At 45.0% G+C, this 17019-nt stretch overlaps 1 protein-coding gene across 1 annotated transcript in view; it reads left to right on the forward strand.

Moving 5' to 3' along the window:
• Window positions 1-17019, forward strand: part of FBXW8 (F-box and WD repeat domain containing 8) — a 52082-nt gene that overhangs the window by 22945 nt on the left and 12118 nt on the right. Inside the window, exons 5-7 of the mRNA XM_056504418.1 lie at window positions 1440-1597; window positions 8727-8923; window positions 9748-9957. Coding sequence (XP_056360393.1) covers window positions 1440-1597; window positions 8727-8923; window positions 9748-9957 — 565 coding nt within the window. The remainder of the gene's footprint in view (window positions 1-1439; window positions 1598-8726; window positions 8924-9747; window positions 9958-17019) is intronic.

Consider the following 17019-nt stretch of genomic DNA (forward strand, 5'->3'; position numbering starts at 1 on the left):
AAACCTGAGTGCAACTCCCACATCCTCCTTTCATTCCTTTTCTGTGTAGTTAACTGGTTTTTTCCTCATAAGCACAGCACAGCCAGATTCCCAACCACTAAACCTCTGAGGCTTACAAGAATCACTCTTCCATAATACTTTTCCCCCAAAAATCAGGATGTAACAACAAAGGTGATAGAGCAGGAAGCACCTTTGATTTTCCAAAAGAATCCAAGTGTCAGCTATGCCAGAGGAAAACGTCTGACCGTGTTAATTATCACAGTTTTGTCAAAACTGGTCTTAAATAATTATTGAAATGTGGTCTTTGACCAGTTGTAGAAGCTTCTCTGCTTTTTCTGTGGTTTTTTTTTTTTCCTTTAATAGTCTTGTGCGGGCATAGATGGCCCAGAGCAGTTTATCCATTGTTTGCTGTGTAACAACCTTCTTTCATTCAGATATATTCAATATTACCTGAAAAGTTTCATTCTGTTTCTTTATTTCCTCATTGACAAGCTGATGTTAAACTACAGTTTTTGTGATATTTTGGTGAGCTTGCTGCAATGAAAGAAATACTGCCTTAATTCTAAAGACAGCACTTAGTTTAATTAATTGGTCTTCAGATATGTAGGTAATCTGTTGATGAGACATCAAGAAGTTTCTTCTATGAAAAGAAATTTCTTCCTAAAAGAGCAATTGGTTGGGTGGGTGCTTGTATGAACATAGATAAATGTTCTGGTTTAACACAACCAGCAGTCTTGAAACACTGAAAAGAACCAGTTTGAAGTTTTGCCATGATGTAATTTGTTCCTGATTTCCTTTTTCCTCTTGAGCCTGGCTCTCCTTGTGTGTTAGCTGCAAAGTGAATGCTGATAGTGGTAGCTGAGTTGTGTGGGTCACAGGATCACAGAATGAACTGGGTTGGAAAAGACCTTTGAGAGCATCAAGTCCAATCTGTGATCCAGCAGCTAATCATGGCACTGAGTGACAGGGACAGGGACTCTACCACCTCCCTGGGCAGACAACTCCAGTGCCCAGTCACTCTTTCAGTGAAGAATTTTTTCCTGATGTTTACCCTAAACTTCCCTTGGTGCAGCTTGAGGCTGTGTCCTCTGGTTCTGTCAGTGGCTATCTGCAGAAGAGCCTGACCTCCTCTGGCTACAGGCACCTTTCAGGGAGCTGTAGAGAGTGGTAAGGTCACCTCTGAGTGTCCTTTTCTCCAGGATCAACAACCCCAGCTCCCTCACAGGTCTTGTGTTCCAGACCCATCAGGAATCCCAGCAGGAATCCCTGCCCTGCTCCTGCTGGCCACACTGCTCCTTGCAGCTCCACTTCCATTTACCTGCCTGGGCAAAGTCCAAACCATGGGCAAAGCTGGTTTAGTTTGACCCCATCCTTGTTCCTCCCTCCTGCTGCAGCCAGTCCTGCAGATGCCAGGGGGTGACTGTGCCCTTGTTTTGCAGGTACAGCTCAGGGGAGGTGAGGCTGTGGGACACACGCACCTGGGACTACACAGCTCCTGAGCTGGCAGCAGTGGCAGCCCCTGCAGGGGCTGGAGCCCCGCCACACGTCTCCTTTGTCAGGATAAACAGCTCCCTGGCCGTGGCAGCCCACGAGGACGGTGAGCAACCACAACTCTCCTCCCTGTTAAAACAACAGCAAAAAAAAAAAAGGCTTTACAAAAATGAAGCAGCTGTGCTCAGCTTTTTGTGTGACTGTAATCCTGTGTATCCACACACACGCACACTCTTGCTTTTATGTGAGAAAGTTGGCCAATAACCCTAAATGCATTAGGAGGCATTGGAACATTGCACCCATTAAAACTGAGCTTTAATTCCTACTGGAGCTGCTGCACAAAGCTTGAGTGCCAGGCTGTAGTCCAGCCAAGCTATCTTAAGCAAATAACTTGTTTTGCTATAAAAATATTAAATATTCTTCCACCAGCCTTCTCCTCTGGCCAAAACTCCCTTGGGGTGCTGTGGAGCTTTGTTATGGGGATGGTGGTAAACTTGGATGTCTGATTAATCCCCATCCCTCTCCCTCTTGGCATGGTGTGTGGATGCACTGAAGTGTTGGTTTGTAGTGCTGGGTTGTTATTATATACTTGGATTTAAAGAAATGAAAGCTTTGACCTAATATTTAGTGAAACCCTCATAAAACCCTGGTTGTGTGCATTGTTTTAAATATCCTTAGGGGGTTTCAATAATGGACAACAAGAGCCAGAGACCAGCATCTTCTGGATGTGGGAACAGCAATTAAAAAAATCAGGTTTGGACAGTGCTGGCCAACTGGGATCCTAAACTGAGGGGTTCAGGCAGAACTCAACTCCCATCATCTTTCTTTAAAATGTGTAATTTGATTCTTAAAATGTCTCCCTGGGTATAAATAAAGAATATTTGTAAGTTTAGAGGGGTTTGTACACATGCTATCTTTGATCCTGGCGTTTCTACAGGTGAAAACAAAACAGAAGGTGAATAATCCAAACAAAATCCCTAACCCATACTTTTGTTTTAAAAGTAAATTAAATGCTTTATGTGTTTTAAGATTCTCAACATCCTTAGCTGTTTTTCTAGCTTGGATCAGGCCAGGATGGTTTTCTGTGGGTAAAAATTGTTAATAGGCAACATTTTCAGACAACAGCAAATCTGATGTTATTAATATTATTTACTCGAGTCATAGGAAATTATAGCACAGGTTTAAGTGCTGGCTTTTTTTCCAGTGTGCCAAACAACAACTAGCAGAGGGTCTTTTGTTTGTTTTCTAGTTTCCCACTGACTAATCTAATAATTTGTCTGGGTTTTTTGCCTGTCATATCCCTTGCTGTCAGTGCTGTGACTGAACTAGTTTGCATAAAGCTCAGCGTCTTTTACAGAAATTTTAATAGGCTCTATGATATGGCAGTTCCTCTGATTTGAGAAGCCTTGGTCAGAATAGATTAGTTTCTATGGGAATAGGGAGATAAAAAGACCCATTTTAGCAGTGTTTACTAACTGCAAGCTGAAAGCACATATTTACAGTTTGCTGGAGAAGAGTTATTTAAAATTTTGGGGAGGGAGCGGACGGCTTTGAAGATAATGTGTTTGATTGTTCTTTGTTGTACTTTTCCAGCTCCCTTTCCTCTTTGTTTGTAAGTTTGACTAACCCAGAGAAACCATCTGCTCGTGTTGGAGGTGGTGCTGTCAGGCAGTCTAGACTTCCCTGGCAAATCCCTGGCTCGTCCCAAAACCATCGGCTGCTCCCGGTCCTGCAGGGCTCCCGTGCCAGGGAAGGGCTGAGAGCACAGCCTGCCCTGCTCTGCCCTGAGCTGCCTTCCCCAGCACAGCAAGGACACAGCTTTGTCCTCCTGGCCCAAGTGGGTTGTCACTGCACAGTGTCCCTGAAGGAGACTGGGATTGTGGCTCCTGGGCTGCAGGAGGAATGGATGGGCAGCCAGTGAAGTTCCCTGTGCCCGTGCCAGCGCTCAGCAGGGGTGCTGGGTGTACACCTGGGGCAACAGGACTTGGCAACTCGAGCCACAGTTGTGATTTTTGAATTCCAACCCACTGGCCTCATATTTCTTCTGCCTTGTTTCCTATTGTCAGCACTGGCAGTGCTCCAGTTTGATTTTACCACTAATTGTGTTGCACGTTACCGAACTGAAATGAATCAAATCAAAATGCTTTTCCTGGAGCATTAGATAAAGCAGGCGAGGGTTCTGGGTAATGAGCAGATGCTGCTAATGCAGGGACAGGAGAGGCCTTGCCAGGACTCCATCTGCTCCATGCTTGCCTGCCTTTGGCTGGGAGCCACAGCTTTTGGGAAACAGCAGTCTACTTCAGCCATCCCTCTCCCCCCTGCGCTCTGGAGTTGCATGGTTTGCCTGGAAAACAATGTGCAGCAACAGGAGAACAGAACTTTTTCCTGCTGTCCTTTAAATGCCATGGCCACCCTGGTGCAGCCCTGCTTGTACCTCCTCAGACCCACTGTGAGGAGCTGGTGGCCCTTCACAAGCTGCAGGCAGCAGAGGAGGGTGGTGCTGCAGGGATCAGAGGTGCCTCTGCCTGCTGCAGGCTCCAGGAGGGGAATTCTGGCACTGCTGCTTTTGCAATTCTGTGCTCCTGTCCTTTCTGAAGCCCCTGAAGCTGCCTGGGGGTGTTTTCCCTTCTGTATCCTCTTTGCAGAGGGTTTGGTGCCTTTCCCTGAGTGCCAGGACATGCTCCAGGAGAGCAGGAGCATTCCAGGCTGGCTGGAGTGAAGGAAGAAATGTAATGTTAGAAAACTGCAGGAGCTGGGATGTTTATTCCCACTGGTGGCTGTGGGTGCAGATCTCTTGGTTTGGGTGAGTGGAGTGGGATTTCCCATCCCAGTGATCCCATTCTCCAAGCTGGGAATGAAACAGGGTCTGTACCTTCTCTGAGGGACTGTCCAGGGGTGGTGTGGTGTGGAAATCCCTGGAAGAAGGGAGGTGGAGGTAAAATCTGGGAACATTGGTGTGGGAACTGGTGTAGTGGTAGTGTGAAGGCAAAGCTGTTGTCACTGAGGTTTGATCTCTCACTCTTTGTACCCTCAGGACCTGCTGGTAGTGAAAATTAAATGTAAAATGTTGGTTAATGAACTTCAAGTATCAACTAAGATTAAATTGGCTTCTCCAACTAGAAATGTTTTTGGGAAAAACTCAAAAGTCACAGCAACAAGTTTTGATACTCCTGGCTGGTGCTCATTTCCACCCATATTTTTCTTATACTGTTTATACTTTGTAGAGATATGATATAGCTGAAATTATAAGGAAATAAATTAGTGTTCCCACTTTGGAGTAAAAAAAACAAAACACTTGTAAAGAGCCATAGAATCACAGAATAGCCTGAGTTGGAAGGGATCCACAAGGATCATCAAGTCCAAGGGTTTTCAAAAGGTAAAAAAGAGTTTTATTTTGTTTAAATCAAGGTGGCAAGACCACAACTCTGAAAGAGGGCAAACATCATGGAGCTGATGTGAATTCAGGACCTTCTGGCCTTCCCAGGCCGTTGTGTTTGGAAGTGAATGACTATGAGCACATTTGGATCCCCTGCTCCAGCACAGACAAAATTCTGGGGTTTTAAATATTATTTTTTTTTCAGATAATGCACATGTAAATTGCTTTACATGTCTTCCAAAGCTGGCAGCAGCCACCAGCCGACAGCAAATGCTGGTTTTAACCAGTGCAGGAGTTTTTAGGATCTGAGCTGGGATCTCCCACAGCCAGATGCAGCCCTCCCATCCCCAGCTCCCCGAGCTCAGGTGGGCAGTGCCCAGCTCAGGAGGGCTCAGACAGGCTGTGTGGCACTGCCAGACACAGCCAGGATAATATTGACAAATGAGATTTAACACTGTTTGCTCTGTGTTTGTGCTGCCTTGCCCTGTCGGAGGATTAGGGGGGTTTAAAGGAAAAGAGATACTTGGGTTTGTTTAATTTTGTAGCAAATGTGTTGCCTTTAATGGCAGAGAAGAACCTGTGTGAAGGCAGATGTAACAGCTGCTTGTGCAGGATGTGGTTTGTGCTGCCAGCCCTGCTGGTGGAGAGAGGAGCTGCAGCCTCCCACCTTTGACACAGCAGGAGCTCTGCAAGGCTGGTGGTGCTCCCAAAATCTGGAGTTCAGTCAGCCTCATGCTCAGTGTTTTATCCAAGAACTTTTCAGTCTGGAATGAATAGCAATAAATGGACCTTTCATCAGGCCACAACTCAGAAATATATGGGTTGGAGTTGAATTTTTTTTGTCAAACCTGGGGCAGTGAATGTCAGCTTTACACCATCAGCAGCAGCTTCTTGCACTTCTTTTCTTGAGCCACAATGACTTTCCTGCTTGCTCCTGAAATAAAATTCTAAATAATTTTGGGGAGTTATTGTTAGAGTTCAGTTGGAATAATCACAATTACAGTGCAGATTTGAGCATGCTGTGAAAGCACTGCTTATAATTTTTTCAATGACCTTCTAAGTCTAGTAAGTTTTCAGTATTACAAAAAATCAAAAAGATAACGTGTGGCTGCAACCTTAACTTCACCTCAGCAGAGGAATTGCTGTGGAAATGAGGTGCTGGGCAGTGCTGAAGGCAGGAAGACAGACTGTGGAGAGCAGTGATCTCATCTGCACTGCTAAATCTTAGCCTGATTTTTTTTTTTTTTTTAGTGCCACACTAATAACCTGAACTGGAATAGTGTGGGATTTTTGCTCTTACCCAAACATGATTGACTGTTGCAAGGACTTGCACACTCATAAATACCTTTTGTTGTTTCTGCAGTGAAATGCAGAATATTCTGAGCAGCACTTTTAGCCCTTATGGCAGCTTTACCTATTTATAAATCCAGTGGAGTATGTGCTTTTTCTGTTTTCCTTCTGTCCTCACCCTTGTGGGTCCCTTCCAACTCAGGATATTCTTTGAACACTCCTTGATACTCTTTACTTTATGCTCCTTCATCACATGTGAATTTGTGACAAGTCACTTTTTTTTTTAGAATTTATTATTTAGGAATTTATTGCCCATATCATGTATCAGATGTCACACACTCTATGTTTACCTGGTTAAAATCTTTTATTTTGGACAGACTTTCTTATGTTTGAGATGCAAGAATAAGGATAAGGATAAGAATAAGGATAAGAATAAGAATAAGAATGATGTAGTGACTTGTTGCCCAAAATTAGAGAGCAGAACCCTGAGCTCTGGGTTTCTCAGTTTGCTGCCGTGGTCAGAATATTTATTTTTTTTTATTTTCCAGAACTTTTGTCCATTTAGACACTGTTAAACCCAGTGAAATGCTCATCACAGAGATGTGTAAACAAAAGGCTTCACTGAAAGCAAATCATCCTCCCTTTCCCCCTTCATGAACCTGGTCTTTCATTGGGATAAATTTTCTGCTGAACAAAAATTGAAAATCCTCCTGCTTAGAGGAGCCTGGGAGCCAAATCCATGGTGTGACACAAAAGTCCAGTTCTAAACCCCTTTATCTGCTCTCACTTTCTCACTGCTGGCTGTTTTTGCCTGGCTCCATCATCTCTCCTGCAGCAGACTCCCCATGGCTGTTTTGGGGAGGAGGTGCCTCAGCCTGTGCTGCCCACTTGGATTTGTTAACTGGTTTGAAGAGTCTGCTTTGCAAACCCAGTTCAGCAGTTATTTACCTTTCAAGCAATTAACATAATTACCATTATGCTAAGAAGTAATTTTGGGGAGTTCTGCTCTGAGCCCTTATGACTCCGTCGGGACAGTTTTAGTCGGGACTTATCTTTTTGATGGAAGCCTAATTGCAGTTTTGGCTTTGTGTAAACAAACAGAGGCAGCTAATTGTTTAGGCAAATAGCAGATTAATTTAAATATTCATCCCTAATAAAACAAAAATGGTCCCCATTATGGTACTCATTCCCATGGTGAGGAATATAAATATTCAGTGGGAGTGCCATTAGACAGGGATCTTAAGGATTATCTGCATTATTTCACATTGGTAGCACTTTCCAGATACCAAATAATCTTTACAAAAGCTACCATAAATCAATTTAAACTCATTTAGCTACCATTTCACTATGTGCAGTTTCATTACCACACTCTTGCTTCACCTCCTCTGGGACTGGGGAGGAGTGTTTGCAAACTGGCAGTGGTGCCCATCCACAGCTGTCTGTCAGGGCTTTTATGTCTCCTTCTGAAGGAAGAGCTGCCATTAATCATTTCATCATTAACGTGCTCCACTGGAAGGGAGGCTTCTCCAGCCCTGCCTGTCATATTGGAAGATTGCTTCTCCTTAATTCAGTGCAAAGGTGGCCCAGAAGGCTCCAATTCCCTTCTGTTCCCTCCTGATTGCCTCAGGTTGCTCTTACTCAGATTATGATGCTTTTAAATAGAGAACTGGGGAGCCAGGCTGGCAGAAATCCAATTACAAATACGTTTTCTTTTGACTTACAGTCCTTTATTGCTTAGGATTTGAAATCTTTAGCTTTTCTGTGTGGTGACCAGGGACAGGACCCAGGGAATGGAGCTGTCAGGAAGTTTAGGTGAAGATCAGGGAAAGGTTTTTCCCCCAGAGGTGCTGGCACAGCCCAGGCTCCCCAGGGAATGGGCACAGCCCCGAGGCTGCCAGAGCTCCAGGAGCTGCCAGGGATGGACAGGGTGGGAGTGTTGGGGTGTCTGTGCAGGGGCTGGATCCATGATCTTAGGACATTCTGTGATTATGTGAATCATGCAGCCAAGTGACTAAAATTAGAGTATGGGTTCTTCCTCTCTGGTTTTGGGGTAATTGAGAACCTTTCTATAATAGAACAAAATTTCAGATGTCCATTTACATCTGATCTCCAAACATGGAAATGTGAGAAAAATCAAAGACTTTTCCTCAAGGTAGCTACTAATCTTATTGGAAAGTTAGAAATTAGGAATTAGGTGCAGAGTAATAGAGAATCTCAGAATTACAGATGGGTTTGGGTTGGAAGGGACCTTAAAGCCCATCCAGTGGACACCTTCCACTGTCCCAGGCTGCTCCAAGCCCCAGCCTGGCCTTGGACACTTCCAGGGATCCAGGGGCAGCCACAGCTGCTCTGGGTCGCTGTGCCACCATCAGAGGCAGGAATCCCTTCCCAATATCCCATCTCTACATCCCCTGCTTCAGCCCAGAGCACATAAGTTTTCCTGTGAGCCAGAGCATCCCGAAGCTCAGGTGTCCTGCATGTATTCCTTTGTTCCAGCAGATTTGCAGCTGTTTAAACCCTCTTTGCAAGTCACAGTCAGACCCTGAGCTAACAGCATTTCCCATTTCAGGCACTGTGAGTGTTTGGAGCCTGCTGCTGGGGCAGGAGCCCATCCATCACTTCCAGCACAACCAGCACATCCAGGCCTTGGCGCTGGCCCCGGGCGGCGCCGCCGTGGCCACGGCCTCCGGCTTCCAGGTCAGGGTGGAGAGCCCTGATGACAAAGGGCTCTGGCAAACCCCAGCAACCTTTGAAATCCAGAAATTGGTGAGTCTCCAGCTTACTCTGCTTCCTTCCAGGAGCTCCTGATCCACTCATTATTTTTTGTAGGGTTAAGATGGTTCTTACAGCCTGAGCTAGAGTAGGGTGTTACCAGCTTGAGGCTCTGGAGCAGGTTAAGGATGAGTCTTCCATCCCTGAGGAGCAAGGGTGAACTGCTGGCTTCAGCTAGCAGTGAAAATGAACACAAGTCCATATGGTGCAGGAGGTTGGCTGGGTTTAATTTTTTTTTTTCTTTTTTGTCAACAGTAAACTAAGTTGGCTCATTTTGTAAATCAGTTTTCTCGCATAGAATTGGAGCTGAAACTCCAGGTCTCATTCCAGATCCACACTATCTGATTAATTCTGAGGCAGGATATTGCAGGCAGCCTAATAGTGTCACTTGTGAAGCTGTAACTACTCATGCAGCTTCTTTAGGTTGCACCTTCTGTCACTGAAGTTTTGAGAATTGTAATTAAAAGTGATTCTCTAAAGTTTTATTTTGTCTCAGAGTATTAGCATTTGTTTGAAAGGAGGAGTGTGGGAATAACTGAGTCTTGCAGCCTCTCTCCTGTAGGAGGAAGCAGTGTACTTAAAGGGTGTGAAGTGGCTTAAACCACTCCTGATTAATCCCCTCTCCAAAGTTAAGTCAGTCTTCCAGTTCAGAAATAAGCTTGATACTTGGTCTTTGTGTGGAATTAATCCATAGCTGAGATGATTCAGGACACATGAGTAATTTGTTCAGTTCAGCATGTGGCACTAGTGATGCAAATGATTTGACTGTATTAGAATAAATTAAAACAAAAATAAAATAAAAAGTCTGCTCTTTTTAGGTCAACTTCCTTAATCTGGTTCCAGATGTCCCAGGGAGAGCAGTGGCAGTGGCAGCTGCAGAGGACATTGTCTATCTCCTGAAAGCAGAAGATCCTGGCAAGATTCTGCACTCTGTCTATGGTCAGCCTGTCACCTGCCTCGATGTGGCTGCTCATGAAACAGCCTTTGGCATCAAAACCTTTGGCTGGTTATTGAATGAGCCCAACCAGGTACTGTAGTTATTTTCTGGTAAGATTTTGATACCTTTGTAATTAAGGAAAAAAGAGTTCATGCTGAGGATTTCTTTCCCTGCTCTCCAGTTTTGACAGCAGAGAGGACAATTCAGTGCAATAATCTGATGCTGCTTTGTGTTCTTTGGGCTGAAGTGAGGGATCATTGTTCAGCCAGCTGAGTTCACTTTGCAACCTCTGCTCCTCAGCAAGGCCCAGCTGAGTTTGTGCTGCCTCAATGGCATCAGGGGGAACTCATCTCAAAAACCCACCTAAAAACCCCAGTATACAACCCAAAATCCCAGACCATCCCTCAGCCTTTCTGGTGAGGGATCCTGAGCAGAGTCAGGCAAATGAGCACCCTTAGGAGGAGGGTGATTTTTGTGCTGTGCTATTGAGAGTTTGGCCGAACTGAAGAGATTTTGGTGTTTCCAGATGCCTTGGGAAGAGTTCCTGTCCCTTTCCTCCTCCTTGCCTCCCTTTTGCACTCCCTGGTTTCAATCCATTTTCGTGTCACGCTTCAGGCTGACACAGTGAGGGAAGGAGGGTGCTGGAGAAGGGAGCAGGAGTGGAACACTCAGGAGGAAATGGTCTGTAATGTAAAAATGCAGGATTTTCCTTGGCAAGTGACTGGAATGGGAAAGCTTTATTTAGGACTTCCTCTGTAAGGAATAAACATGTGCACCTGCATCTCATTCCCTTAAACTCCCCATTCACCATCAACACCTCGAGGGCTGAGATGCTGTGAGCTGTGCTGTCTTTATTAATTCCTTTGCTGTCCTGATCCAGCTCTTCTCCCTGCAGAGGTGGGAGGTGAGGAGGTGAAATTGCCTCATTTGGGGGCGTTACCCCAGTGATCATAGAGAGCAGAGAAACCTGCCCAGGCCCCGAAAGCCGCTCAGCAAAGCCGGACATCTTTCCTAATCTAGTCCTGAGCTCCCTGGCTCTTGCTGGCAGATTGCATTAAGCCTGGTGCATCCTAATCAGTGAGATGGGCCCAGACAGGGGGTGGTGTGACAAGGACACTGCCTTGGCACTGCTGCTCCAGCTGACATCACGCCGGATATTAATTACTAATGTCTGTGATGGTAATTAGCGGCCTGCGCAGACGTGCAGGGACTTTGCAGGGGCTGATTGTGCTGGGCACACGGTGACAGCCTGGCTCTGGGAGAGCTCTCCAGCCTGGAGCTGCAGTCCTGGAGGATTCCAGCCCCACTGGCTGCTGCCTGTGTTTCTCCCCAGTTTGGGCTTTTCTTTGTTTTTCTCTGGGTTATTATTTTCCTTCTCGCAATCCCTGCCTAGTAACCCGCTTCCTGATGAAAATACTTAGGGAAATCATCTTTTTCCTCCCTCTCTCCTTTTTTTTTTCAAATCATTTTCTAATTTTAGCCACGTTTGACAGCAAAGCCGAGATCTGAAGCATAAATTTTATGGGAACTTTCATGTTGGAGAGGAGGAAACATCAAATCCGTGGCCTAGACTTGGCTCCTGTCAGATGAGAGGGGAAAACAGAAATACTTCATCCCTGAGGAGTTCAGCTTGCACTTCAGTAGCACCAGACAACCCAAATATGATGCTGTTTCCTAAAAGTTCTTCTGCTCTAGTGCTCCCTGAACTCTTCTTGGAAGTAAAGCTATGAAAGATTTTGTTGTTTCAGCTTTGCTAACTCAACATGAAATCCCTTAAAGTCCAAATGCTGAGCTCTGAGTTCCCATCTAAGCTTGTCTATGGCTAATTAAATAGCCCAGATAATGACCCATGGGGAAATCCTGGTTCCCAGGGCATCCAGGGGACATTCCTTGAGGGATGATGTCAGGCCAGTGACACATCCCCCCTGTCAGGCAGTTGGGAGTTCCATGATCACAGAGCTGCTGCAGCACCACCAAGGCTGGGCATTCACCTGTGGCAATTGTGGGTTTAAACACCATGGGGGAGAGTAAATCCACAGATTGGCTTTGGTCCTCTTCATGGCAGGATCTAAACCTCATAAGGAGGCAGCAGGATAAATGTTAGGCTTGACATCATCTGGTTTCTGATGCAATCTGGGTCTGGCTGGAGCTTTTCTCATAGCTGGTGCCTTTATAACCTTCCCTGAATCTGCTCTCAGGTAAGTCCTGCTATAGCTCAGGTGAGCTTTGTGGATTATTTCTATGAAATTCAGAGGTTTTTATTCTCCTGAGATGAGGGGGAAAAATCCTAAAACACAACTTTCTCCTTTATTTCAAATTCTGTTCAAAATTTTTAACATGTTCAGCAATTCTTGGGGATATGAGATAATGAACAAAGTAGGATTTGGGGGTTTTTCTACCAAAGAAACATCATACAGCATGAATGAGAATTTTAATTGCAGATATTGTCAGGCACAGTTCAATTGTGGGTTTGGTTGCTTTGTGAACCTGATTGCAGGACTGGTGGATGGGGAAGAAAGGAGGGAAGGGATGATTTTCCAGCTCAGAGGCAGAAGGCTGCAGGTGCTGAGATCAGCTCTCTTGGGTGCTGCTTGTTAATGCTGTGGCTTTTGCAGCTCTCTGGAGCTGTGGATTGGTTTGTACTTGAGAAAAGGTGTTCAACCTCACCTGGCTCCTCTCAGCAGCCTGCAAACACTGCCTGGGTTTGCTCCTACATTTCATGTTTCCATGGAATTCTTCAGCTGCTTGGAAACGTGAGTGCATCCAGTGGAATTAACCCCTGTTGTGAACTGATAGTGAGTGAAAATGAGTTTTAAATCACAGAATCCCAGAATGTTTTGGGTTGGAAGGGGCCTTAAAGCCCATCCAGTGCCACCCCTGCCATTGCAGGGACACCTTCCACTGTCCCAGCCTGGCCTTGAAACTTCCAGGCATCCAGGGGCAGGCACAGCTTCTCTGGACAACAGTAAATAATCCTTTAAATTGAGTTTCATAATTTATAGTCATTTTTGAATGATAGATTTAGGTCATGGCTGCTTGATGTGAGCTTTTACACCTTACTAATACCTTATTTTGACTTTCCTTGTACCTTATTTTAACCTTACTTATACCTTATCCTTCTAATTGAGAAGCTGTTTTGTCTTTTCTGTTGTCAAATGTCTCCAGTTTTCATGGAGTTCCAAAGACTTACATTTGTTTAATCTTAGTTTGTCTTGTTTAAAAAATGGAGTTTTTTTACTTCTGTTGGCCTACATGACCCTTGTAAAGAGCCCAATTTTCAACCAGTTCATCTTTATCAACTCTTGTTTCCATACCAGTAGAAGGTCAGAGTTTGCTGGTGACTGAACAGATGGAACTTGTCCAAATGTCTCTCTTTGAGGAGCTGCTGGACTGCAGGGTGTTAGCAGATCTTGAGAGGTGTTGAAAGGTGTTTTTAATACCTTTTACTTCCTAAACTCTTTGGCACCAAGTCAGAGAGGCAGAACTCTCTGAGGAACTGAACTGTGTTGGCCACTACAAGAAGAAGAGACCAGCAGAGAGTCCAGAACTCTTCCATGTCTAAATTTTGCATGATTTATTGATCAAACACTCTAAATGACCAGGAATAATTTGAAATAGAAAACTACATAAACAACAAATAAATAAATCCCTTTCTATTATCTGACATTAAGGATATTCTGTTTTTTCCCCTGTTTGTGCTATAGTGTGAGTGCCTCAAAACTGGCACAGCAGCTTAGATGGGTGCCTCAGGTTTAGAAAATGCATCTGCTAGGATGTGCCTTGAATGAAACCAATGGATTTAATTCAGTTTGTAAGGTTCACCTTGCCTCTCTTCTCCATGGGAGAAGGTTTCCCTCTGGTTAAGGAAAACCTGTCCCTGGGCCAGAGGGGTTTTCTGAGTGTGTGGGTGGTTCAGTGGGTAAACACAGCACCCTCCCCACGGGCCCTGGAGCTCTCAGGCCAGGCTTCAGGCACGAGTCAGAGGAGCCTGGTGACCCCAGAGCAGGTCCTAGCAGCCGTGTGCCCAGTGGCAGCCCCTGGCAGGCTGGCAGAGCCCGGGGCTGGCAGCGCCCAGGGCTGCAGGTGCGCTGGCAGCGGCGCACGGCGCTTGGCTCCCCTTCTTCCACCAGCCTGGAGCCTCACTCTGCAGCTCCAGGCACAGGGAAACTTCAAAGGGAAAAGCCAGCTCCACTTGTCTTTAGCTCTGTGTGGGACTCGTGCAGCAGGTGCTGGATGGGAGGAGCAGGGAGCTGCTTTTCCTGCTGGCTTTGCTGGGCTCGGCTGCCTTGGGGTTTGCAGGCATCGCCCGGCGCACGCGGCTGCCAGGAAAAGTCACCTTTAGGATGGCACCAAAGTCAATTTGCCACATGCTCAGAGAAGCACTCGTGTTCCCAGCTCCCCACAATGACTTCTATCTGGCAAGAACGTGAAAAATAGTCTCTCTGGCTGATTGTCAAAAATTACATCATATTGGAGTAAACTGCTTTTAAATCAAACATCCATTATTCATGGATATTAACTGCTTATTTATTTATTTATTTTTTTAACTGGCTGTTTTGTGTTTGATTTACTCTTTTTCTTCTTCTCTGATTGTCTGTCTCCCTCAGCTGCTCCTTTTAAATCTTAGCTCATCTTGAAATTTATGGAGCCAGAACACTTATCTGTGTGCACAAGTATCAGTGTGCTGACCTTGCATTTGTTAACAGTCAGATTGTTTTTGTTGTTGTTGCAGTGTTATGTGCCATATTTACAGTAGGCAATCCAATACATTTGCACTGGGAAACTGTGCCCTTGGGGCTTGTAAACTTTTAAAATATTCTTGTTTTCCACATCACTTTAGAAATAAAATCCAAACTTGCAGCAGTGTGTACCATATGTTGTCTTTAATTTGATGAGTTCCCCCACAAATGCGTATTCCTGCTTTTGTAGGTACCCTCTGAATTGGATGGGTTTGACCTGAGCAGAAACCAGATCCCTTTTTATTTATGGTGGACTTGGAATTTCACAACCCCTTTTTCATTGGCAATATTTGTGTGTTTGTGCATTCAGTATTTGTGTATTCAGGCAATATTTTTTCCAATTGGCAGAGGGCTGGACAGAAGCAAAGGGAAGAAACATAACCTGAAAATAAATGTAAATTCAGTTCTCAGGCTTGCTGCTTGATCCTCTGGCACACTGAGCAACTCAGGGTGGTTTTTGTTTTACTCAAAATGACAGAAACCTCAATCCTGGACAGTTCTTTCTGAAAAAGTGGTTCTGTAATGGATCCTGTGTGTTGTTCAGTGAGGAGAAGGATGTAGGGTTTGAGTGTGGTTTTACAATGTGCTTTTTGCTGATATTTATGATCCTCTCTCCAATACTGCATCTAAATAAGACCCAAATATACCTCACACACAGAGGGATTCACCCAGTTCTGAGACACAGCTCGGTCTGGAGGCAGGAATGGGCTGGGAAGGGAGAGGGAGAGGAAGAGGGGAAGGGAAAACAGCTCTTCCCCAGAGCAGGCGTGTGCTGGCTGCCATCCAGGACAGTGGGATGGACACCCCAGCTCTTGCTGAAAGTACCACAGGCTCTTTGATAACAAGTGCTCAGGGATTTGTTGTTTTAATGTTCCATCCAAAAAAGACATCTCCAACAACACAGCATCCCAAAACACCTGCTGGGATTTTGGCCACGCATGGAAGAGTTCCATCAGCAGCATTTCCTTCATTTCCTTGGCTTTTCTTGGAAGTGTCTCAAGCAGAGTGCATCGACCACGCTTGACCTCACTTAGCTGCGAGATGTAACAAAGCTCACAGCTCAGCTCTTCTGCCTCCAGAGCCTTTAATTCTTTGGGAATTAATGTCAGGCATCTTTCATGAGTTCTTGGACAGCATTTAAAGAGAGTTCCCTTCCCCACTGCTCTGCAGTCCCATGCAGAACAGAAACTTTGCCTTTTTTTCCTGTGCCTGGGCTGGTGAGTTTGCCGAGTTCCCGGAGGAGCTGAGCCGTGCCCAAGTCGCCCAGTAAAGAGGGGAATTAGTCTAATGCACTGCCTTAACAAAGGGGAGACTATGAGCATGAATAATTAATACCCCAGTCTGTGGCAGTGGGCTGAAATGAAGTCCCATTTGCTCAGCCTTATTAAAAGAGAGAGAGAGAGAGGGAGGGATGGTAAAGGTCGTTAAGGGACTTGTAACAGGGAAAGGATCGCCTCGGAGATGGATAATGTGTTTGCTAATCTCTGTGGTCTTTAACTAAACAGAATGCTGGAGGTGCTCTGGCTATTCCTGGCTTGTTGAATTATTAAGCATTCAGGGAGATTGCCTGGCTCTTGGCCAGCAATTTGGACTTTTCATTTGGCCAATGTTAATAGGTGACACTTTTTATTTGGGGCGTGTGATCCCGGTGCTGGCTGCACGGGGTCTTTAATGCTTTTCCTCCCTGAGGTCCCCGTGGGGCCAGGGCTGCTCATTAGTGTGTTATCCCAGGATTCTTCATTTCACACCCACATGCTCTTGGTTCACTTCCCTCAGTTCAGTACCTATTAGGTCACTGGGCTTGGGTGTCCATTATAGGATTATAAATACCTTTAAAAGGGTAATCCCTTTGCAGTGTGCATTATAGGATTATAAGCCTCCCAGAGATTTTATACTTTATCTGCCCTTTAACACACAGGCCCTTATTTCAAGTCCCTATTGACCAGGTATTTCCATTCTCTCTCCTTGGCCTTTGTAAAGAAAATCCTTCTTGCCTTGGGATATTACAGGAGAGCTCATCAGAGGTGTTCCAGCAACTTCAGAATTGTCATCAGCATGCTTTTAAATCCCTGTCTCCAGGAAATTATTATTCACACTGAAGCATTCTGAGTGCTTTTAGCTTCTTTACTTATCAATTGGTCACAATAAGGGTTTGAAATTGATTTGCAGGTCATAAAACTGCTCAAGACAGGATGAATTTGAAGAAAGACAAAACCTGGATACTGAAAATCACAGAGAATCTTCCAGTGGTGGGACTAATGGTTAGAAGGACATTTGTGCGTGGTAAAATTTAAAATAAATTTTATTTTAACCATCAGTCTTCCTATTGATGGTCAAAATAAGCAGTCTTTAAAAGAATAGAGATGGACATGAGAAGGAATTGAAGGGGGTAGGAGAAAATGATATTAGCTTTT

Source organism: Oenanthe melanoleuca, chromosome 15 (assembly GCF_029582105.1).
Source record: "Oenanthe melanoleuca isolate GR-GAL-2019-014 chromosome 15, OMel1.0, whole genome shotgun sequence".
Taxonomy (NCBI): domain Eukaryota; kingdom Metazoa; phylum Chordata; class Aves; order Passeriformes; family Muscicapidae; genus Oenanthe; species Oenanthe melanoleuca.